The 24,302-nt window shown below is 34.7% G+C and overlaps 1 protein-coding gene and 1 long non-coding RNA gene across 4 annotated transcripts in view; one reads left to right on the forward strand and one right to left on the reverse strand.

Annotated features, from left to right (window-relative positions):
* Positions 1-21,301, forward strand: part of PRKD1 (protein kinase D1) — a 404,980-nt gene extending 383,679 nt beyond the window's left edge. For 2 of the 3 annotated variants that reach the window (XM_003756126.2, XM_031952271.1), the window contains 2 exons: positions 19,161-19,246; positions 20,798-21,016. In XM_003756126.2, the coding sequence (XP_003756174.1) occupies positions 19,161-19,246; positions 20,798-21,016 (305 nt within the window). Of the gene's footprint in view, positions 1-19,160; positions 19,247-20,797 lie in introns of all 3 variants that reach the window. The other variant, XM_023501195.2, reaches the window with a different exon arrangement.
* LOC116421562 lies at positions 547-2,136 on the reverse strand. The gene is made up of 3 exons (XR_004231972.1): positions 1,743-2,136; positions 910-961; positions 547-814 (listed from the first exon to the last, which is right to left on the reverse strand). It is a non-coding gene; the product is annotated as an uncharacterized LOC116421562 (long non-coding RNA).
* Positions 21,302-24,302: the final 3,001 nt, after the last annotated feature.

Raw genomic sequence — 24,302 nt, forward strand, 5'->3', positions numbered from 1 at the left:
TCATGTTACTTTATCTGACATTAGAGAGGTAAACAGAAAGCAATCAACAGAGAAACAGTAGCAGGAAATTGTCTGCCGACAAGCCCCTCTCCTGCTCACTGGAGATCAATTTCTACGTTTCCAGGTGAAGATTCATCAGAGGCACCTTTGCCAAGCCACCTGCTGTGACATTATCTCTTGGCTTTGGTCATACAATTTAGCTAGAGACTTCAAGTATCCTGCTTAAAAAGGAAACTGTGACTTCCTATATATGCTTTCCTTTTAAAAGGGGAAAAAATAAAGACATTGCATTTCTGGTGATATATTCAACATGCTTGTAATGAGAAATTATCTTTCGAGTTATGGCACATTAGTGAATTCAGCTCATTCTTGTTTTGGTATTCTGTTAGGTTCAATGCAATATTTCAGCTTTCAAGCAGACTCCCGAATAGTTAATGTCCATTAGAATACAGCACAACCAACATCTTTAAAGTTGTGTAAAAAGTCTGACCTGGCTGTAAGCTTAAGTTTTAAAGTGGAAAAAAATGAGACACTCAATAATTTATTCAACAGTTAACAAAAGGAAGTTTATTTAGCTGTATTATGAAAAGGATACAGCTTTTAGCTGGAATAGAATCAGCCCCCTCCCCAACTTCCATACCAAAAGGTCTCTTGTTGAAGCAGGACTGGGTGTGGTGACTTTCTGCTGTAGATCATCCTCCAAGTTTTAAGGACATTGACTCCACCTGCTCTTAGGTAACCAAGAAGCCTCTTTCCCATTTGGCTTGAATCTTAGCCTCCTCAGCCAGTTAAGTCGCACAGACAGCTGCCTTTCCTTTTAGGGAAAAAAAAAATTAACCTGGCCTACTTGGCAAGGACCCTGTTGAACATTACTCCTATCACAAACTAACTATTATGGAAAATACAAACCTTAAACAGAATAAAGTCTGAGGTCTCAAGGAATTCACTTCAGTTTCTTCATCTGCAAAAAGAGATTTGATATAGATAGATCTCTAAGAACTATTTTTTAAGCTTTTATTTTAAGCTTTATTTTTCTTACCTATAAGAAACACTGCCTGTGGAGGCAGAATTCCTGGTTCCAAATCTCAGGAAAAATAAAGAGACACAGACACAGAGAGACAGACACACAGAGAGACAGAGAGAGAGAGGAAGGAAGGAAGGAAGGAAGGAAGGAAGGAAGGAAGGAAGGAAGGAAGGAAGGAAGGAAGGAAGGAAGGAAGGAAGGAAGGAAGGAAGGAAGGAAGGAAACAGAGAGAGGAAAGGAGGGAAGAAAAGGAAGGGAAAGGGGGAAGAAGGAAGGAAGAAAGAAAAGATGGGAGGAAGAAAGGAAAAGGTAAGGGAAGAAAGAAGGAAGGAAACAAGTACTTAAGTACTTCCAGGATCAAAGCTTAATACATATGTGACCTAGACAAGTCACTTAATCTTGCTGGGTCCCAGTTTCCTCATTTGTAGACTAAACAGTCTTCGAAGACTATTTCTATGTCCATAATCCTATGAAGCTGGAACAAGAGGTTGAACTAAAATCTCTTTAGGACATCTTACAACTCTGAGTGTTATAATCCTAATAGTAATAGGGCATAATACTTATTTCCCAATCATTCCTAGAAACTTATTAAAACCTAGTTTTGGTATAACTACATTTTTAAAATTAATCTGGTAAGATTCAAAATGTCACAAATTACTTTTGGATGAGAAGTGAAAAAAGCAGCACATATATAAAACAAAGCTAAATATAAGCTTACCTCTACCCGCATGTAATGTTAAATATAACCATGTTCCTAAACTCTCAATCCAAAGCTTTAGGCCTTCCCTAAGAAAGACACAGCTACAGGTCTCCCTCTTACTAACTTGCTGTTCACAATAAAAACGAACCCTATTGAAAATAAGATCCAAGTAAATGAGACCCAGAGATCTAATCTTGTCCTAGACAAAAGAAATAAGATTGTCATCTTAATCATTAATCTGTGTGTTACACTTTATTGAGCTTGCAAATCTAACAAGCCTTCTGAATTTTAATGAACAAATTGATTTGTCAACAAATTAACACTACTGTCAAATAGTAAAGAGGAAGAGGAGACTGGCCAGTGAGCTTCTCACAAAATGCGTGCCAAATTCTAGGAGTCTTAATCAGGATTGTTAGGCTACAGTTAACAGATCTGTATAGGTCAAAATCTACCAGGGTTAAACTGTTTGGAACACACTAAACTTGGAATTCTAGTTGTTGCTGCATATAACTGAAAAGTCAAGAGATATGCAAAATAAAATATGAACATGAAGTAATAAGAACAAATATGCAACCATTAGAAGAAATGTGGAAAATTCTGGGGTTTTTTTTTTTTAAAACAAAAAAAGAATGAGACAATGGGTGAAAAAAATTCCCTAATAGTAATGACTTCATTTGTTGCAAGAGAAAGTAAAGCATAATTGATGGATTTTTCTTTAAACAAATATTTATTTTTAGAGAAAAACTATGCAGAAGGAGTTTTGAATAAGAATGTAGACGTTGATTATAGCCCATGTATGAGCAGCTTCCTTGTTCACAAAGAAACTCAACAAATGAAAACCTGTGATTTGTACTTTGATTTCTAAGTTTCTACACGTCCAAGTTTATTTGATTCTCAAAATATAGAGATTTAAAGTTGTAAGTTTCCTTCAAGGCCTTCAAGCCCCTCATTTAACCCATAAGAAATTGTTGGAGAGGTGAAAAGACATAGCCATGGTCTCACAAGTAATAAGCAGCAATGCCAGAATTTCATGCCATGCCACTGAAATCCAAACTCATCAATATTTTTTTTTCCTGAGGCAATTGGGATTAAGTAACTTGCCCAGGGTCACATAGCCAGAAAGTGTTATGGGTCTGAAGCCAGATTTGACTCAGGTCCTCCTGACTTCAGGGCTAGTGCTCCATCTACTGTACCAACTAGCTGGCCCCATCCATTAACCTTTATATTGGTTTATGCTGCCTCTTGTAAGAGGTAATAAAATTTCTATTTTATTGAAATGGAAAGTTATAATTGTGTAACTTTCCTCTAATGGAAGATCATTAGTTATGTCAGCATAATAAAGTAAATTCTTGATTTCCACCTTAAACTTTTGAAACCATTATTGAATGCTGAGGCTGTCATTCAGCAATACTCAGAGGATTAGAACTGAAAGGGAGTTGAAAAGCCACCTAGTGCAATGTCTTCCTTTTATAGAAGAAGAAACAGACTTTAGTTTAGAGATTGACCTAGATTGATTAGCACACAGTACCTGTAGTCAGGAAGATCTGAATTCAAAACCAGCCTCACGAACTACCTGTGTGACCATGATCAAATCACTTAGTCCAGTTCCCTTATCCTCATAAAGTAAAGAAGGAAATGGCACACCATTCCAGTATCAGTGAAGAAAATTCCAAATAGCCCAGGTCATGAAGATTTGAACATGACTGAAAAATATACACGTTTAATGGGAGATTTGGAATTCAAATCCACGTCCTCTTTCTCTAAATCCAGAATTCCTTCCACTGCACTACATTGTTTCAACTTGTACTTACTCTTCTGCATCCCTTCAGACCTTTCACACTGTGTGAGCATTCTCAGAAACGTGAGAACGGATACAAAACAGGGGTACCATCCATCATCGAATCTCTCTCTACTGAGACCAGAATGGAAAAAAAAATAAAGATTTTTGGCTTGCCTTGAAAGACTTCATTGGGATTCTGTGTTTGACCAGGGAATGGAGTGAGATTAGGATATTCTGTTGACTTGTTTACAGTTTGTAGCCTTTGGCACCAGCCCACAAAAGCAGCTTCCCAATGTTGCCCAGCAACAGCATGCAGAGTTGTGAGCTGGAATGTGGAGGGTTTTTGCAAAATGATTTTTTAAAATAAATACGCAACTTGCCATCAGTGTGAAGCAACACAGAAGGGAGATTAATAAGTACTGCACAGAGACAGGTAATGAGTCAGAAGTACAAAAGAAATGAGCTTTATTTAATAGAAGAAAGAGAAGGGAGAAGCTAAAGGAATGATCAATTGCAGGTCTACTGAGAGAGAGAAAGGATATAATTAAAGAGAGAAAGTGAAAGAATATGGAAACCAAATAAAAGTCAAGAGTAAAACTGGACCTAGACAAAGTAGTTAGTAACAGAGATTCACATACAGTTTTCCTTTGAAGGGGGAAAAAAATTCAGGGTTTTGCACATTTTGTAGAGTTGTATTGATAATGTTTTGAATTGCCTCTTTTAGAATAATAATAGCTAATATTTACAAAGGATTTTAAGGTTTACAAGGTACTTTGCATAATGCATTTCATTTTGTTTTATCCTTACAACTACCTTGCAAGATAAGTGCTGTTATTATTGATATTTTACAGATGAGGAAACTGAAGCAGATAGCAGTTAAGTAACCTTCTCATGACACAGTTAGTACATAGCTGAAGAATTCAAATGCAGATCTTTCTATCTGCCATGTAACTGGGACCTGTCTAGAATAGTACTAATTTTCTGTTCCTACTGGCATATACTCTTCACATAATTGTTGTTGTTCTGTCTTTTGGTGACCGGATTTGAGATTTTCTTGGCAAAGATACTGGAGAGGTTTACCCCTTGCTCTCCAGCTCATTTTATAGATGAGGAAACTGAGTGATTTGCCCAGAATCACACAGTAAATGACTGAAGCTGAATTTAAATTCAGGTCTTACTAACTCCAGGCCCATTGCTTTATTCATTGAACCATCTATCTATCTTCACATATTTTTGAAGGAATACACATTATGAGCATCACTGAGGAATAATTTAAGTTACTTATTAAGTCCTTCAACCATTTCAGTATTAAATAACAAAATATTCTAATGTACCGAATGGCATACTAGGGACCTGAAGGATTGATCAATAAAAAAAAAAAGTGATTTTATTCATTTAGAAATCTCCAGGTAAAGAAGCTCCCTCTGCAAATGCAGATCGGCAAAGATTCTGCAAAGCTGGAAGTCTAGGCTTTAAAATGTAAGAAAGCCCTGGCTCTGGAGTCCGAGGACCTCATTCAAAATCCTGCCTCTGGTATTAGGACTGCGGTGACCTTAGAGGGGATCATTTAACTTCCCTGTTTCCTCATATAAAATGGGGATATTGCATTAGCTGGCCTCAGAGGTTCTTTCCAGATGTCTGCTATGATCTGTACCAGAGTTGCTTAAACTTTCTCCACTCAGGATCATTTTTACCTGAGAAACTTTTACATTGACCCAGAGTATAGAGGTATACAAAATTGGTATACAAATCAAACATTTACTGAAAATAAATCATGATTTTTGCAAGTCCCACATTCAGTTGTGAGACCCCCAAAATGGATCACAACCCACAGTTTAAGAAGCTGTAGTCTATAGATCTTTTATTTATTTTTTAATATTATATAATTTTTCCAATTACATGTAAGATTTTGCATTCCAAATTTTTTCTCCCTCCACCCTCTGTCGCCTTTTCCCAAGATGGCAAGCAAACTGATATAGTTTGTACATGTTCAATTATGTAAATATATTTTCACATTAGTCCTATTATGAAAGAAAAAAAAAAAAAGAACAGAAAAAAAAAGCCACCAAAAAAAAATTTTTAAGGGAAAATAGAAAGCTTTGATCTGCATTCAGACTTCATGGTTCTTTCTCTGAATGTAGATAGTATTTTCTGTCATGAATCTTTTTGAGTTGTCTTAAATCATTATATTCTAAGAAGAATTAAGTAAATCATAATTGATCATCACATAATGTTGCTCTTATTTAGTACATTGCTCTCCTGGTTCTGCTCACTTCACTGAGCATCAGTACACTCAAGTCTTTCTGAAATCTATTTGCTTATCATTTATTATACTACACTAGTATTCCATTGCAAATTCCCATATCACATGTTGAACCATTCCCCAATTGGTGGGGGTCCCCTCAATTTCCAATTCTTTGCCACCACATAAAGAGCTGTTATATTTTTTCATGTAGGAACTTTTCCCTTTTTTTATGATTTCTTTGAAATACAGAACTAATAGTGACACCACTGGATCAAAGAGTAAGCATAATTTGATTGCATTTTGGGGCATAGTGCCTAATTGGTTTCCAAAATGATTGGATCAATTCACAATTCTACAACAATGCATTAGTGTTCCAGTTTTCCCACATTTTCTCCAACAATGATCATTTTCCTTTTCTGTCATATTAGCCAATCTGATAAGTGTGAGATAGTACACCTCAAAGTTGTTTTAATTTGCATTTTTCTAATCAGTAGTGATTTAGAGTATTTTTTTCACATGACTATGGATAGCTTTAATTTCATCTAAAAACTGCCTGTTCATATCCTTTTATTGCTGTTGGGCTTTGTTGGTGATATAGAGAAATGTTGATGATTTATGAGGGCTTATTTTGTATCTCAGAATTTTGCTAAAGTTGTTGATTATGTCAAGTACTTCTTTAGTTGATTCTTTAGGATTCTCTAAGTATACCATATCATCTGCAAAGAATGGCACTTTTGCTTTCTCATTGCTTATTCTAATCCTTTGGATTTTTTTCTTTTCTTATTGCTAAAGCTAACATTTCTAGCACTATACTAATAATAATGGTGATAATGAGCATCCTTGTTTAATCCATGGTTTTATTGGAATTAGATTCCAATTACATTACAGATGATTCTTGTAGCTGGTATTAAATAGATACTGAATATATATTTTTAAAAAACTCCTTTTCTGAATCTTTTGAGAGAAAAGTAATTTTTTAGGAATCCTCCTTTGCCTATATTTTTGAATAGTTTACATAATAGTAGAATTAATTGTTCTTTAAATATTTGGAAGAATTCATTTGTAAATCCATCTGGTCCAGGATTTTTTTTTTAGGAAGGTCATTAATGGCTTGTTCAATTTCTTTTTCTAAAACAGGATTAGTTAAGTATTTTATTTCCTCCTCTCTTAATCTGGGCAATTTATATTTTTGTAAATATTCATTCATTTTCCTCAAATCATCAGACTTATTGGCATACAATTGAGCAAAATAACTCTCAATCATTGCTCTAATTTTCTCTTCATTGGTGGAGAATTCACTCTTTTCATTTTTCATACTGGTAATTTGTTTTTCTTCTTTCATCTTTGTGTCAAATTAACCAAATGATTTATCTGTCTCATTGATTTTTTTTCATAAAACTAGCTCTTAGTTTTATTTCTTTGTTCAATAGTTGTCTTACTTTCAGTTTTATTCATCTCTCCATTGATTTTCAGAATTTCTAATTTGGTTTTTAATCGGGGATTTAGAATTTGTTTTTTTTTTTTCTATCTTTTTTAGTTATATGTCCACTTCTGATCTCCTCCTTCTCTGTTCTATTCATATAAGCATTTAGAGAAATAAAATTCCCCCTAAAAATAACTTTGATTGAATCCCATAAATTTTGGTACAGTCCCATTATCATCATTATGTCTGATAAAATTATTGATTGTTTCTATGATTTGTTATTCAACTCACTCATTCTTTAGGATTAGATTATTTAGTTTTCAATTACTTTTAATCTCTCTCCATTTCCCTTTATTACATGCAATTTTATTGCATTATGCTTTTAAAAGGATGCATTTAATAATTCTATCTTTCTGCATTTGAATATAAGGTTTTTATGGCATAATACATGGCCAGTTTTTGTGTAAGTGTCCTGTATTACTGAGAAAAGAAGGCATATTCCTGTCTATTTTCATTCAGTTTTCTCTAAAGGTCTATCATATTTAAATTTCTAAAATTCTATTCACCTTCTTAACTTCTTTCTTGTTAATTTTATGATTAGATTTATCTAGTTCTGAGAGGAAGAGGTTCAAGTCCCTCACTGGTATAGTTTTGTATTTCTTCTTAACTCACTTAATTTCTCCTCTAAGAATTTGACTGTTGTACTGCTTGGTTGTAATCCAAGTTCCTTTTCCTTCTGGAATATCATATTTTAAGTCCTCTGATCCTTTCATGTAGAAGCTGTTAAGTCCTGTATAATCCTGACTGTGACTCTGATATTTAAATTGTTTCTAGCTGCTTGCAGTATTTTCTTCTTGACCTAATAGTTTTGAAAGTTCCTTAGAATTTTCATTTGGGGATCTCTTTTAGGAGGTGATTAGTGGATTTTTTAAAAATAATTTTTTTATTCTCTAGTTCTAGGATATCAGAGTAGTTTTCCTTGATAATTTCTTGAAAGATGCTAGTCAGTTTCTATTTTTCATTATGGCTTTCAGATAGTCCAATAATTTTAAAATTATCTCTCCTAGATTTATTTTCCAGGTCAGTTGTTTTTCTAATGAGGTATTTTGCATTTTCTTTTGTTTTTCCTTTTGACTTTGACTGATTCTTGATGTCACATAGAGTCATTAGCTTTTATTTGTCCAATTCTAATTTTTAAGTAATTATTTTCTTTGGTGAAATTTTTATCTCTTTTTCCATTTGGTCAGTTCTGTTTTTGAAAGAATTGTTTTCAGTCAGTTTTGTTTTAACTTTTCCAAGCTCAAATCTTTTTTCATAATTTTCTTGCATAACTCTCATTTCTTTTTCCACTTTTTCTTCTACCTCTCTCAAATCATTTTTAAAATCCTTTGTGAGCTTTTCTAAGAAAACTTTTGGGGTTTGAGACCAATTCCTATTCTCCTTTGAGGTTTTCCACATAGGCATTTTGACATTGTGTTTGGATTTTCCCTGTTGCTATGAAAGCTTTCTATGGTCAGGGCTATTTTTTGGTTTTTGTTCTTTTTTTAATGTTGTTCTCTGCTCCTGGACCAGACTTCAAGCTTCTTGCAATGAATGGGCCAGAAGCCTGGTCATTGGCTTTCTGTGCCAGGGCTCCTGAGACTGGCAGCTTATCCTGGCTTAGTTGCTCCTGTTTAGCCTTGGGTTCTGAGGCTAGCAGTTTGCCTGCTGCACTGAGACAGGAGACCTCACAGCAGGCTTGCTATATACCCTTTGCCAGCTGAGCCATAATTAGGGAACATCAGGTGCTGATCTGTGCTGTGGCTAAGAGACTGTTATTGGCTTGCCTGGACTCTACCTGCACTAGACTACACTCTGCTTTTCTCTACATAAGGCAGACCTTTCCTGAAGTTCAGATTCAAGAGAGGGAACTGGTCATAGATGTCAAGATTAATAATCTATTCATGGTACTAAATTATTTCATTGGTAATCATGGAGAAATGACTGGGCCCCTTCTTCTCACTCTTTTCATATGTATTGGATGCCAAACTTATTTCTATCCACTTGTATATATTTCTTGCAATTCAGAATACATACAAAATGTGTTCTTGTATTCCCTTAGTTTATCACAGATAAAATCTATATATCAAGCTTCCTGTTTTTCATAATATTATCTAAATCTTCTTAAGATTTAAATCTTCAGTTTATACCCTGAAACTTTATATTTATTAAATTGCAAATCTGTGTTTCCAAGGTAAGCTTTGATGGAGTTGGGGATCTTGAAGCGTCACCCAGAGAACCGTCAAGTTTAATGCTGTTAAATCTGATAAATTCTTAATTTATCAACATTTTTATCTTTCATAAAGGAGAAGATTTCTGTTCTGGATTTTATTCTTATCTGCTGTGTCCTGCTTTCTAGAGTCCCCAAGTTGAGGTGATAAAATGTACTGTTGCTTTCTAGAGCCCCGACACTGGAGTGATTAAATATACCGTTCTAGTGGAGGAGTGATGAGGCGAGACTCCCAAGGATGGTTAAAATATGGAGTCCATTTATTCCAAATTCTTTCACCTTTATATACCCTAATACCCTTATATAACCAAAGCAACACAGGGCATGCACTAAGTATATATTGCCCTTCTAGGACCACAGAAACAGCTTGCTGTTGTATGTAGTTTCCCACCTGGTATCACCCTTACCTGCTATCACTCTGCTTCAATAACAACACAGGTTGTCACTGCCTTCTGACTTCTCAGGAAGGCCGAGAGCCCTTAGGGGAGATGGGGAGCCGAACCAGGCATTGTTAGCAGGTACTCTCTGGGCCAAAGGGTCTTAGACTTCACCCAGAGTTTTCCCACTGACTGTAACCCTCTACACTTTTCCATAAGGAAGTGATAGAGATATTGAAAAAAAATTATTTTGCTACTCTGGAAGTTGTGACTACAAGGAAAGGTAATGATGGTCATAATTAAACATGAAGTTTAAAATTCAAGAAAACATATTAAAAATTCAAAGCAAAGGCAAGCATGAGTACATGCCTCAAAAACTTTCAAGAGAGAATATAATCTCTAATCAAATCTAGATGATGTAATAGTGAACAATTAAGTGGTACAATGGATAGAGCCCTTGGGCCTGGGATCAAAAGGACTTGAGTTCAAATTCAACCTCAGATATTTACTAGCTGTGTGACTCTAGAATAATTACTTAATCTCTGCTAATCTCTGTTTCTTCCACTATAAAATAAGGATAATGATACTCCCCCACTAGGGTTGTCATAAAGATTAAATAAGAGACCTATAATATTTGTAAAGCACTCTTAAAATAGTGGCTGGTGTGTAGTATATGTTTAATAAATGCTTATTTCCTTCCTTCTGATTCCAGTAAGAAAGCAATTCAGGAAGGATCAAAAGAAAATTGTGTGGCTGCATAAGGAAAGAATGGAAAAAATTGGAAGAAGTACTGAATAACCAAGAACACATACTAATTCACTAGCTTGTAAAAAATATTGTCAGGAAAGGTAAAACCCCAAACGAATTGAATCTGAAGAAAAATACTTTTGACAATATAAAATTATGTCTAAACTAAAATTTGAAGCAAAGTGAAAAATAAAAGACAGTTTATTGCTAGAAGATAAAATCAAGAGATAGTAGTTCATTCCTATGTACAAAAAATATATATATTCTTCAAAATGAAAAGGGTATAAAGATACTATAAAAGTGGAACTACCACCCAAGAATGTTTAGGAGATACTGAAAAAGTTTTTAGCCACTTCATATAAGTTCCATTGTCCAAATATGGATATATTACCTACCTGAGTGATAAAGCATTTTAGAGATAAAAGCTACTATGGTAAATTTTTGACTATTCATGGAAAAGTAAAAAAGTAATGGAAGATTAAAGAATGGCAAAATAATTTTTAAAAGAGATTGACTCTAGAACTATAAAATTCTCCAATTAATGTTGGAATCCATAATTGGCACTGGGACTTTCTGTCCCAGTCTGGAAGCACAGTAGTCATTTATAGGCCCAATCCTATTTAATTACTAAGATTCCTTTGATTTGCTCCATTTTTAACTGAGCCTGGAGTTTAGACAGTCTGATGTCCTTTCAATGCAGGGGTTTCACCCAGACAGATGTTCTACCGAATATTCACATTCAATTCAGGGAGAGAGCAGTATAGCCAGAGTAAATAACACAAGATAAATACAGTATTGGGAAGGCACTGAGATAAAAAAACAGATACTTTGTAGAGAAAGAAGTGCTAGAGTTGCATACTGAAGGAATAAGGAATTTTACAAATAGAAGTAAGGAATATATATTCCAGCCATGAGGGATGGCCATTGATTACAAAGACACAGAAATGGAAGAAACAGTTTTGTATAAGGGGCAGAAAGGCGGCTAGTTTAGCTCAGTATAGACTCTAGGAAAGGGAGGAATATAGAGGAGCAAAAAAGTAATTTGGAACCAAATTGTAAAGAACTTTAAAAGTCAAATAGAAGAGTTTCTATTTTATCCAAGAGATTAAACATTTAACAAAACATCTTATGATAAACTTGTGGAAATGTAGGCTAGATATAATAACGTAACTAGCCCAATTAATGTAAATAGTGAATTCCATGAAGTGGTCTTATTATTTGAATTTTTACTGCCTATTTCCCTTGGTCTGGAGGCAACTATCAAATTTTACATTTATTGTAACTTTGAGTAATCTAAATTTGTAAGGTGTGATCACTTCATGGCATTCATTATTCACAATAATCAGGACTTAACTCTATTAGAAAGATTCTTCCTATTAGTTGATCCTCATTAACTAGAGTGTTAATGAATAATTACATCAACTTAGAAGGAGATCTCAAGTGAGAACCATGGGGTACTGTACCTAATATCCTAGCTCTAGAGATAAAAGGGACCTCAGATGTCATCTAGTTCAACCTTTTTTAATTTTAAATAAAAAAATTGAAACTAGAGAAGTTTGACTTACCAGTCATACCGGTATTAAGTGACACAGGTGAAATTTGAAATTCAAACCCAGGTCCTCAGACTCTCCATCCCACATTCCTTCCATTATATCATGCTCTAGAATTAATTAGAAGGAACTTTAAGTGCCATCTAGTCCAATTTTTTATCCTTGGCAGCCGTTCTTTCAACTTGGCCCCTTCCTATTCAACATTTTCTCAATTACTTGGATGAAGACATAGATGCTTATCAGATTTGCAAATGACACAAACTTGGAAAAGAGAGCTACTATGATAGATAACAGCATCAAGATTCAAAACAATCTCAGCAGGCTTGAATCCTGGGCCAAAACCAACAAGATGAAATTTAACAGTGATAAATGAAAAATTCTGCACATTCAGAGCCAAAAGAATTTCACAAGTACAAGATGGGGGAGACCTGGCTAGACAGAAGTTCATGTGAAAAAGATATGGGAGGGCAGAGTTGATGCTAGGCTTAATCTGAAGTCACGGTCTAATCTGACTGCTCAGAAGACTATCAGATTTAGATGGCAGATCATGGGCAATAATGTTTATACTCTGTTCTGGTCAGATTATATCTGCAATATCCTGTCGAATTACATACACCACGTCTTAAAAAAGGACATTGACAAGCTAAATTTATCTAGGGGAGGAGGAGAGGATGGCAAAGGTTCTAAGATACAATTTCATATGCATGTCAGAACTGTTAACATAAGGAGATTTAGAGAAGACTTGACATTTTCTTTTATGTAGAAAAGTAGACTTGCTATTTGTAACTCAGAGATAGAACTAGAGCCAATTCAGAGCTTAAAGGGGTACAGATTTGGGCTCAGAACAAGAATCACCTTTCTGTTAAGAGCTAATAATGGAATAAACTGATGTAACAGAAAGGGAACTTCTTCTCTGAAGGGAGCTTCTTCTCTCTAGAAGTATTCAAGGAGAGGCCATCCAATCATCTTTCAGATGTTATAGAAAGGATTTTTTTTCCCATTGAACAGTAGAAAGCATAGTCCTGACTCTGACACTAAAGCATTTTGTGTCTGTTTGAGTCACTTTATTCCTCTGGACTTCAATTATCGCATCTATCAAATAAGGGTATTCACCTAAATGATCTCTAAGGGTCTTTCCAAATCTAAGATTCTGTGTTACTATAATCATTTTTTTTCAGTGTTTTATCCTCTTAAGCAAACTGCAAACTTCTAAAGAGCAGAGATCTTATCTTTCATGTACTCAAAGTGTTAATGCAGAAAATATGCTTCCCAGTAAAGAGATGAATGCGTAAAGGTAAAGGAAGAAAAAGAGGATTGCTCTGGAATCAGAAGAACTGGGTATCAAATAATTTCTGATGTTTCCTGCCTATATGACCTTTGGACAAATCACCCATTTTCTTTTTTTTCTTTTTTTCTTTTTTTCTTTTTTAAATATTACCAATGTGGTATTTTTATTGACTTTGTTAAACATTTTTATTATAGTTTTTTATTTACAAATATATGCATAGGTAATTTTTCAGTATTGACAGTTGCAAATCCTTTTGCTCCAACTTTTCCCCTCCTTCCTCCCACCCCTTCCCCAAGATGGCAGGTTGACCAATACATGTTAAATATGTCATAAGTTAAATAAAATATATGTATACATGTCCAAACAGTTATTTTTCTGTATAAAAAGAGTCAGACTTTGAAATAGTATACAATTAACCTGTGAAGGAAATAAAAAATGCAAGCGGACAAAAATAGAGGCATTAGGAATTCTATGTAGTGGTTCATAGTCATCTCCCAAAGTTCTTTTGTTGTAGCATTCAGTTGTAGCTGGTTCAGTTCATTACTGCTCTATTGGAACTGATTTGGTTCATCTCATTGCTGAGGATGGCCACGTCCATCAGAATTGATCATCATATAGTATTGTTGTTGAAGTAAATAATGATCTTCTGGTCCTGCTCATTTCACTCAGCATCAGTTCATGTAAGTCTCTCCAAGCCTCTCTCTATTCATCCTGGTGGTCATTTCTTACAGAACAATAATATTCCATGACATTCATATACCACAATTTATTCAGCCATTCCCCAATTGATGGGCATTCACTCAGTTTCCAGTTTCTAGCCACTACAAAAAGGGCTGCCACAAACATTCGTGCACATACAGGCCCCTTTTCCTTTTTTAAAATCTCTTTGGGATATAAGCCCAGTAGTAACACTGCTGGGTCAAAACTTATGCACAGTTTGATAGATTTTTGAGCTTAATTCCAAATTATTCTCCAGAATGGCTGGATGTATTCACAATTCCACCAACAATGTATCAGTGTCCCAGTTTAATCACATCCCTCACCTATTTTCTTATCAGTAAAACAAGAGAGCTAAACTATATGGCCTCTGAGTCTATCAAGGAGGTAAAGGGAATAAACATTTATATAGCACTACTGTGTGCCAAACCCTATGTTAAACACATTTTATATATCATAACTCAATAACTTTCCAGGATAGGTTCTATTTTTATATCAATTTTACAGTTGAAGAAGTTGAGGCAAACAGAAATGACATGCCCAGGTACACTCTACTATATAGCAATCTGGATATGGTGCATACATGAGAGGAAAAACCATATTTGGTACAGTCCCACTCTAAGTTGAAGAGGCAATGTTCATAAAGAGACTGATTTAAGTTCTTAACTTTTAGCATCAAGTGTAGAAAAACTATCAGAAGCTATTTTCATTGTTGGCCTAATTTAACAATAAATATAATAAATTATTAAGTACCTACTATGTATAAAGAGGCAGGGAAGTGGCAAGGATGCCCATTGATGGTCTAGGAGTCAAGGAAGGGCTTAGTTCAAATTTTGCCTCAGACACTTATTAGCTATACGAATCTGAACAAATTGCTTAACTTTTCTTAAACTCAATTTTTCTGTCTATAAAATGGGATCAATAACAACAGCTATTATACAGAGTTTTTGGAGGATCAAATGAAATTATATTTGTAAAGCCCTTTGCAGATAATTATGTACAAGTTAGCCACAGTTATGATTGCTACAAAGCACCATGCTAAGTACCAATAGCAGTACAAAAATGAATAAAACATAGCCACTTTCCTCTCAACGAGCTAAAAGCCTAATAGAATCAATCATAGATATATAGTATAAATAACTCTACTGTCACAAAATAAAAGTATAGAAGAATAACAAGCAATGAATTTTTTGAAGGAAAAATAATTTTTGACAGAGTGTGGGGTTATGTTAAGTCAAAGTATCATGGAAGGAGGTGGCTTTTGAGCTAAGCCTAAAAAAATGGTTATAATTTCAACACGTCTGAGAGGAACAGAATACATTTTCTGAATCAAGACATGGAAACAAGAATATGAAAAGTTTAGGGATAGTGAATAGTCCTACCTGGCAGAAATGGTGAATCCATGTTGAAAAGTTATGCTGGTTCCAAGGTGTGGCAGCCTTAAAATGTCATCATAAGTATTCAAGATTTTATTGGAATAGATATTACAAGGCCATTGAAAGATTCTGATTAATGACTTAATCAGAGTTCACCATGAAGACTGTGAGGGCAGCCCAACAATGAAAATGATAAGATATTTTCTATGCAAAAAAAAAATGTCATTTGTATCCTAGAATTTGGATTGTTTGACTTGTTATCTGAATTAAACTATTTAAAAATAGCTTTGTGACCAACTTGCCTTCCCTCCATCTAGTATGCCTAACTCAACACATTTGAGCCATATGACATCAGTACCATTCTATTTTCTTAATGCTTTTTATTTCTATGGATTGTTTGTGAAATCCATACATGCATATATATATATATATTAGAATAGACATAGAATTCTTTCCTTATGTCCTATAATATTTTCTGCATGGTAGATTCCCCATATTGCTTTGATACTGCATATCCAGCTGCACAAGGACCTCAGGTACTATGGAACTTAATGAGGCTGCTGATTGTATACTTCATTCGGCAGAACAATTTCTTCATCATTGCTTATTACACTCATGCTTCTCTTCAACTCTTCATCTGATTTTGCTTACCTTTTTATTCAGTGTGGTGCACTTTGAGGGCCAATTTGGGTAAAAAACAAAACAGGTCTTTTATTGTGTTGCTTTGTTCTTGCCTTCTTAACCATGGAATTCGAAGCTGGAATGAATGAATTAATTTTGTTCATTTAATCCATGCAGTTTCTGAAGAGACACTTCTGCTACACATTTCCATTTGCACATAAGTTCTGCCACTGTTGGCAGGCCACGATTTTTGCTGTCCGTTTTCATAGAAGCTTGAATAAAGCATGTGCTTAACATATCAGTGGATAAATCTTGTGAATGGGTATTTTAACTCACATGCTCAAATAAGTGGTTTACTTTGAGAACTATATTTTCAAAATATCTTGAAAACATATGTGTAGAATTCAAAATTGGAATCTGCCTTGGTACCATAGCTAGTACAAAAGTAGAGAGGGCCGTTGAAAACATTTGAATATATTGCATTGCATATGCATCTAAAAGTGCTTTAAGTATTTTGTGAAATAGTCTTTTGATATACTGTATGACTGCAAGTCATGGAACTCTATACTCCCTAAAGAATTGAAATTAAGAATCACCCAAAGGGCAGTGGAGGAAAATGTGGTGGGCTTGAACAAGCAGAAACACATTACAAATGGATGTTGTAATGGAGACACAGTGGAAGGAATGTAATCAAAGGAACATATAAGTCGTGAAAGTCAGAGAGAACTAATGGACAAACTATATGTTCCAATGTGATCATATCCTCATGATTTCAAAAAAAAAAAAGAGGCTCTTTGTGGTAAAATTATGGGACAAAATATGTATGAATTGAACAGTATAGATGGATGTGAATAGTTTGGTGAGAATACTGCAGTGCTAAACCTAGAAATATCTCAGTCAAAATAACAAGATTACGGATCCATTAAAAGAGTAGTTGAAGAGTATGGCATCAGAATCTATGGAACATATTATGATTGCAAAGTCATTGGGACAAATCATAATAGTGAAGTACTTTGATAGAAAACTACATTCAAAGTGACATGGTTATAAGAATAGGTTTAAAAAGTCACATTAAATGTTACCGAATTTGCAGATAACATTAAATCCTTCTGAATGTCAAGATGCTTTGTGGATTGGATACACTGAGAATATATTTCAAAGCTGTGAATAAGCAGAAAAATAGTAAATACGTATTGGGACAGATTATTTCAAAATGTACTTATAAAATTATAGGGTATAATTTATCACTAGATTGCAAATTATTCTAGGTTAGGTTTGTGTGTAATTCATCTTGTTACTTTTCCTATCTAATTTAGAGACATATAAACACTGTGAGTCTATTAAAAGTTTGTCTGAATCAATTATAATTCTAAGAAAATAGACCACAAAGCCATGGTAACTGGTCCAAAAAAGACTGCCGTCTACTTTGTTTTCAAATTTGCACAATCATCTTATAGCTCAACATCTTATTATCTGATACTTTTCTTTGAATTTGACTATACTTACTTATAGTAAAAATAACAGATACGTCCATATGAGGTGGGTGGTAGTGATAGTGGTGGTGGCTAGTCTAAACCTGGAATTTTGTTCCAGTGGAAAATACCCAGAAAGGAAATTCTTCCTACTTAATGCAGATTACCAAGTGAGAGAAATTATTATTTCTTTCTCATATTAATAGCCAATTATTCAAACTGAGAAGACCCCAGTTTGTTTGTTTTTTCCTTGCCTTATTTTCTTGTCTAATCCATCAAGGACAGGATTGATGGAAGATAAGATTCACATTTTCCTTTTTCCAAGTATTACTACTTCACCCAACTAGCTGAGGATTAGTTTGGGGATATAGATTCTTTGTCTAGATTACCCAAGGACGAAGGTAGTATGTATGGAGATAGTCTCTCAATCCAAGAGTGACATGATATCATGCTCAGCCCCTCATTGGAGTGAACTCACTTTTTGGGGAGTAAAATCCACCTCTCCTTAATTCTTAACTAATCAGAGTTAATTGCCACCCTCAGGAGCATTCTTTTTTTCAAAGGACACATAAGCCATGAACCCATGGCCATGATGGTCATTGGCATTTGAGAATTGTAAAAATCTCCTTTTATTAAAATGCTATCCTTATTAGTAAAATGACTAATTACTCAGAAATTATGTCTGTAGAACTTTTTAAGCATTACACAACTCATCCAAAACCTGTAGGCTTAGAGAATTTACTGGCAGGGAGTATGGGAGAGTTACTAAGATATTATTCTCGCCCATAGCACCACAAATAGTATGTTTCAGAGGCAAGCCTTGAATCACCTTAATGAAAAGTCTTTTCTCTCCTCTGCCACAATGCCTCTCATGTAAACTAACAATTCTTAAAACATTTTTGTCTCCTGTCTCAGGAAGGCAAAACATGAAACCAGATATTTGTAATGCCAAGAACGCCATTGTGTCATGATGCTTCTCAAAAATGAAGTATATTTTTAAAGAAAAAAGCTTACAGATAAAGAGTTTCATTAGTTTTAGTCTGTGAGTCAATACAAATACTTCTCTCCATGCAAAAGATTTACTTTGCATTTGAAATATTCTGCATTTGTATTATAATATAATTATATTACATTTCTGCAATGTATTGCAATATTCTGTACTTGATCATCTGTAAACATATATAGATTTTCCAAGTAAAACATAAGCTCTTTGAAGACAGGGACTGTTTTTGGTTTTGTATTTTTATCTCTTTATCTTCAAAGACCTAAAACACAGTAGGTATTTAATAAATGCTTATTGAATGAATGGATATTCATTATTATATGTTTCCACTGGTTATGGGGTTGACATCTTGAAATCTACAAGAAAGATGATGAAATAAATCTATTCATTAAAGTCCAGAAGAGTTGTGACTAATATACTTCATATGTTATGATTCAGAGCTAAGTTGGAAGCTTCAAAGGAATATAAAGTACATGGAGAAATTTGTCATCCTCTAATAATAATGATTTCTAATATGACTACCAATCCATAAATTGCTATAAATTAAAAACAGATTTTTTCCCCCTAGCCATTGATCTCATCAATAATTTGCTACAAGTGAAAATGAGAAAGCGCTATAGTGTGGACAAGACATTGAGTCACCCATGGCTGCAGGTAATTTATCAATAATTTCATATTCTCTCTCAGAAGGATAGACTACTAAATATTTATAGCAGTTGACTTTCATGGTTTTATTTTTATAAAATATTATTGATGCTTTTCTCAGAATGAAAATTCTTCAAGAAGTATAAGGCCTTGATCTAAATTTTTTTTTATTGCCATAATGCAGGGAACACTTTAGAATTTAACAAACCATGTATTTTACAATATATTTTATTTTTAAGAAATAATGTCCTAGCTTCATAAGCCAGAAAGGACAATTTCCTTTCACTCATTTTTCTTAAAAAATCAGAGGGCATAACAGTTCAGAGGGTTGGATTTAAAAAGCATCTGTATTCATGAAGGAGATAACCAAACATGTGTCCATCTGCTTGTTTGGTGTTAGTGTGCAGGATGTATTTTCAAAAAACTAAACTCTTATTCATTCTGTCATACAACAGATATTTATCATATGTACTTCAAGTACATTCACAAATACTTATCATTACTAGCTGTAAATTGAAAATTTAATCCTCATAAATGGAATTTTCAGAGATTATATAATAGGATACCAGATTAAGAAATTATATAGTTAAAAATATTTGTATTGCTATATCAGACAATTTTGATTCAAAGTATAATGTAAATAACACACACACACACACACACACACGAGTCCAGAAGAACTCAATTCAAATCCTGTCTCTGACACATTCTAACTGGGTGCATGGGAAAATCATTTAGCTTTTCATTGCTCCCAGATAATTTTTTTAAGACTGCAAGGTAAAGATGATCTGGTATTCAACACTATTGGGAGAAGAGAATTTCTTTACTCTGAATTATCTATGCTGAGGAACTCACAGTCTCATATCCCTCCTACCTTTAAAACAAATAAAAGAAATTGGAAATTTAAATTTGCCTTTGTGCTGTGTTTGTCTGTGCTGATCTTGATCAAGTTAGGGGAAGGTTAGAAAGGATGAATTATTTCTACAGGAATGAAGTCATAAATATAGTCATGTAGGAATCTAGTCATAAAGTGTAATGTATGGTCATCCAGGAAATGTAGTCATAAAGAGTTATTAAATCTAATTGCAGAGTTGAACTGAGTTCTAGAAGAAGGAATCTAAGGATGAAAAGATTTCAGACTAGAGGGAATTGTAAAGGTCACCTCATATAGAATTCCCATTATTCATGTGGGAAAATGGAGACCCAGAGAGGTCACATCATAAGATCATAGAGGCAGAGCTAGAAGAGACTTTAGAAGCTAATTAATTAGTATAATACCTCATTGTATAGCTATAAAACTATAGATATATAAGGAAGATTAGTAATTTTCTCAAGATCATATACACAAGGTCATACAGAGACTATCACAGGTAGGATTTGAACCCAGGTCCTCCAATTACAGATTCAGTTTTCTTTCTATAAATCAGACTTGGCACCCAGTGTCACAAAGGAAGAAGCAGAGCCAGGATACAAATTCTTGTCTTCAGACCACATTGCTTTCTCCCCTAAAGCATGTGAAGTCTCATGATCTGTTTTAACATGTTGGATTTTCTTTCCCAGGACTATCAGACCTGGTTAGATTTACGAGAGCTTGAATGCAAGACTGAGGAACGCTACATCACGCATGAAAGTGACGACTTGAGGTGGGAACAGTACGCGGGAGATCAGGGTTTGCAGTATCCAGCCCACCTTAGCGATCAGAATGCTGAGCACAGTGCAAACCCAGAGCCAGAGGAAACAGAGATGAGAGCCCTCAGTGAGAGGGTCAGCATCCTCTAAGTTATAGCCCCTATAATCTGTCAAAACACTGTGGAATTAATAAATACATACGGTCAGGTTTAACATTCGCCTTGCAGAACTGCCATCATTTTCTGTCAGATGGGAACAAAGCTGTTAAACTGTTAGCACTGTTGATGTATCTTAGTTGCCAAGACAAATCAACAGAAGCATTTGTATTTTATGTGACCCAACTGTGTTGTATTAACAAAAGTTCCCTGAAACACTAAACTTGTTCTTGTGAATGATTCATGTTATATTTAATGCATTAAACCTGTCTCCACTGTGCCTTTGCAAATCAGTGTTTTTTTCGTACTTGAGTCTCAGGTTGGGTAAGAGAGTGAAATTTTCCAGGAAATAGGGTATTTTTGTGTGCACCACTAATATTGAATGTCTAAGCATACTCTTGAAGAGTAGACTATTACCACTGTTCTATGAACAACTTCTAAACTCATTGGTAAAATCAAAATGAAGCAAAATAAAAGATTTCTTGATGTAAGAGAATTAAAAGAGAATTAAAGTAGAATACTCAAACACAAATTCCTGTGAGAGCTGAGATCATCTGTATTTCAGATGAGAGGCCTTTTGTGTGTGCCTGAGTATATTGCTATGTATCCAAATAAATGTGCTTGTACACACATTAGGACAATTGCTCTTAAGCCTAAATGCCTTAGTTATATAAACTGTCACATATATAATATATAAATATTATATTTCCCCTTTTCTTATAATAGTTTGCTGTACTGTGGAAATTCAGTAGCTGGACAACCTGTTGCCTTTGTGTATATTTTCAATAATAAAAAGAAACAACAAAATCAAAAAAAAAAAAAAGGCTTGTCAAAAATATTTTCCACTGATGATGAATTCTTTCCTTTGAAATTCACATAAGCTATGCTTGGGATGATTCAGAGATATTTACATAAGAAATCAAAAATTCAATCCATCATCAAGAATTTGGCCTTTTCCTTAAGCATAGTTACTAGCCATGAGGGAATCATGAGCTTTGAGGAATATAAATATGAATTTGAGCAAAGTGAAATCTTTTTCTATTATTATTATTATGATTTGTTGACATAATTTTGTTGGTGTTAGGAATTTCCAATGAGAAATCTTCCTCTACCAATGCAAATGAACACCTGTTCTACAACTTTCAGTCTTAGAAAGTTTCCTCTGGAGCCCTAAGAGATCAAGTAATGGGCCCCAAGACTACACAGCCAGTATGTATCAAAGGTAGAAATTGAAACTCCATCCTTTCTGACTGAGAAGCCAACTCTCTACTCATTTTGCCACCCTCCTCTTATCATGATTGGATAATTCTCCATATTCAAAAGGAAATAAAGTTATGTCAATCAATATTCTAATGACTCTGCCGACTATTCCTTCCAGTGGTAAAAATCACAATGAATTCAAACCTTTCTTTCCTGTCAATGCCCTCCCATAACTCCTTCACTGATGTCCTACCAGATATGCTCAGAGCCTTTCTCTAGATCTATTTGGGCACACTGGATAGCGTGCTGGCCCTGGAGTGAGGAAGTCTTGAATTCATATCCAGCCTCAGACACTTGCCATGTGTTCCTGGGCAAGTTGCTTTACCTTGGTTTATCTCAATTTCCTTAACTGTACAATGAGTGTTTTAAAAAGCACCTATCAAAGGTTGTGGAAAAGATAAAAATCATATTTATGGATAAAGAGACTTCAAGGAGCCAAGATGGTGGAATGAGCAATAAATTTCTGTAATTCTCCTATATTCATCCCCAAACAACTATAAAATAGCACCTCAAAACAAATCCTGGATCAGCAGAACCAGAAAAAAAGATGGAGTGAAACAATATTTGAGCCCAAGAAATGTGAAAGATTGGGAAGAAAGGTATGACTCATTCAGGTGAAAGGGGAGTACAGTGTAGGACAGAAAGCATCCTATCAATCTGGTAGTAAACTCCACCTCAGCAAACTAGCCATAGATCCTGAGCCCCATTGCAGTGGAGCAAGCAAAAGCCAATACCAAGACCCTCACATGCCTTAGTATAGCCAAGGGAATGGGAAGAGTAGTTCTGAAAACTAGCACCTTCTTCAACATAGCCTGGAAAAACAGGCAGCTTCCAATGGCCAGATATTTACATCTTCAATTTAACCCACAGAAAAACAGAAACACTACAAAAGGTTCAGGACATGCCTGAGACCACCATTAGGACAACCACCACTAGGCTTAGGAACAGGTAAGCTAACAGATCACTAAGGTCTTCCTCAAAATCAGTCACCCTCACATTCTACCTCTTCAGTGCAGAATCAGGTAAATAGCTGGGGCCTGCAACACTGATATAAGCATAAAAAGCCTGATTCAGTGTCAGTTCTACCAAGGGAGCAAAGGTAAGTTTAAAAGACAGGGAAAAGCCCAAAAGAGATGAGCAAAAAATAAAAATCTGACCAAAGAAAGTTATCATGGTGACATGGAAGTCCAAGATACAAACTCCAAAATGGTCAACGTTTCTATCGGCAAAACTCCAAAGAGAAAAGGGAAGTGATATCAAGTCCAGAAAAACTCAGGGAAGCTCAAAAGGGGGCTTAAAATCATATAAGAGAGGTAGAAGAAAAATTGGGGAAAGACATGAGAGTGATGCAAGAGAATTATGAAAATAAAAGAGTCATCAGCTTGGGGAGGGGGGACAAAGCTGCTTAAAAAGTAGAATTGGCCAAATGGGAAAAAAAAGTTCAGAGTTTAATTGAGGAAAACAACTCCTTAAAAGTTGGAATTGAGCAAGAAGAAACTAATGACTTTATAAGGCATCAAGAATCAGTTAAAAATTCAAAAGAAAGAAAAGTTACAAGATTTAATAGTATACTTCTTGTAAAAAAAAAAAAAAAAAAAAAAAAAAAAACTGGGGGAAAAGGCCCAGGAGAGAAAATGTCAGAAACATTTGACAATCTGAAAGCCATAATCAAAAGGAGAACCTGGACAGCATCTTCTAATATATTATCAAGGAAAACTGCCCTGACATCCTGGAAAAAGAGGTCAAAATACTCATTGATAGAATCCTCCAATCACTTCAAGAAAGAAACCCCCAAATTAAAATGTTCAAAAAATAGTATAGCCAAATTTCAGAACTATCAGGTCAAGGAAAATTTACTGCATCTGGCCAGGAAGAATTTGAATATTTGGGCTCCACAATTAGGATTACACAGGATTTAGCAGCCACAACATTAGAAGATCAGAGGTGATGATATTCTGGAAGGTAAAGGAGTTAGGACTATACTCAAGCATTACCTGTCAGATAAGTTAAACATAATACAT

Source organism: Sarcophilus harrisii, chromosome 2 (assembly GCF_902635505.1).
Source record: "Sarcophilus harrisii chromosome 2, mSarHar1.11, whole genome shotgun sequence".
In the NCBI taxonomy this organism is placed as follows: Eukaryota; Metazoa; Chordata; class Mammalia; order Dasyuromorphia; family Dasyuridae; genus Sarcophilus; species Sarcophilus harrisii.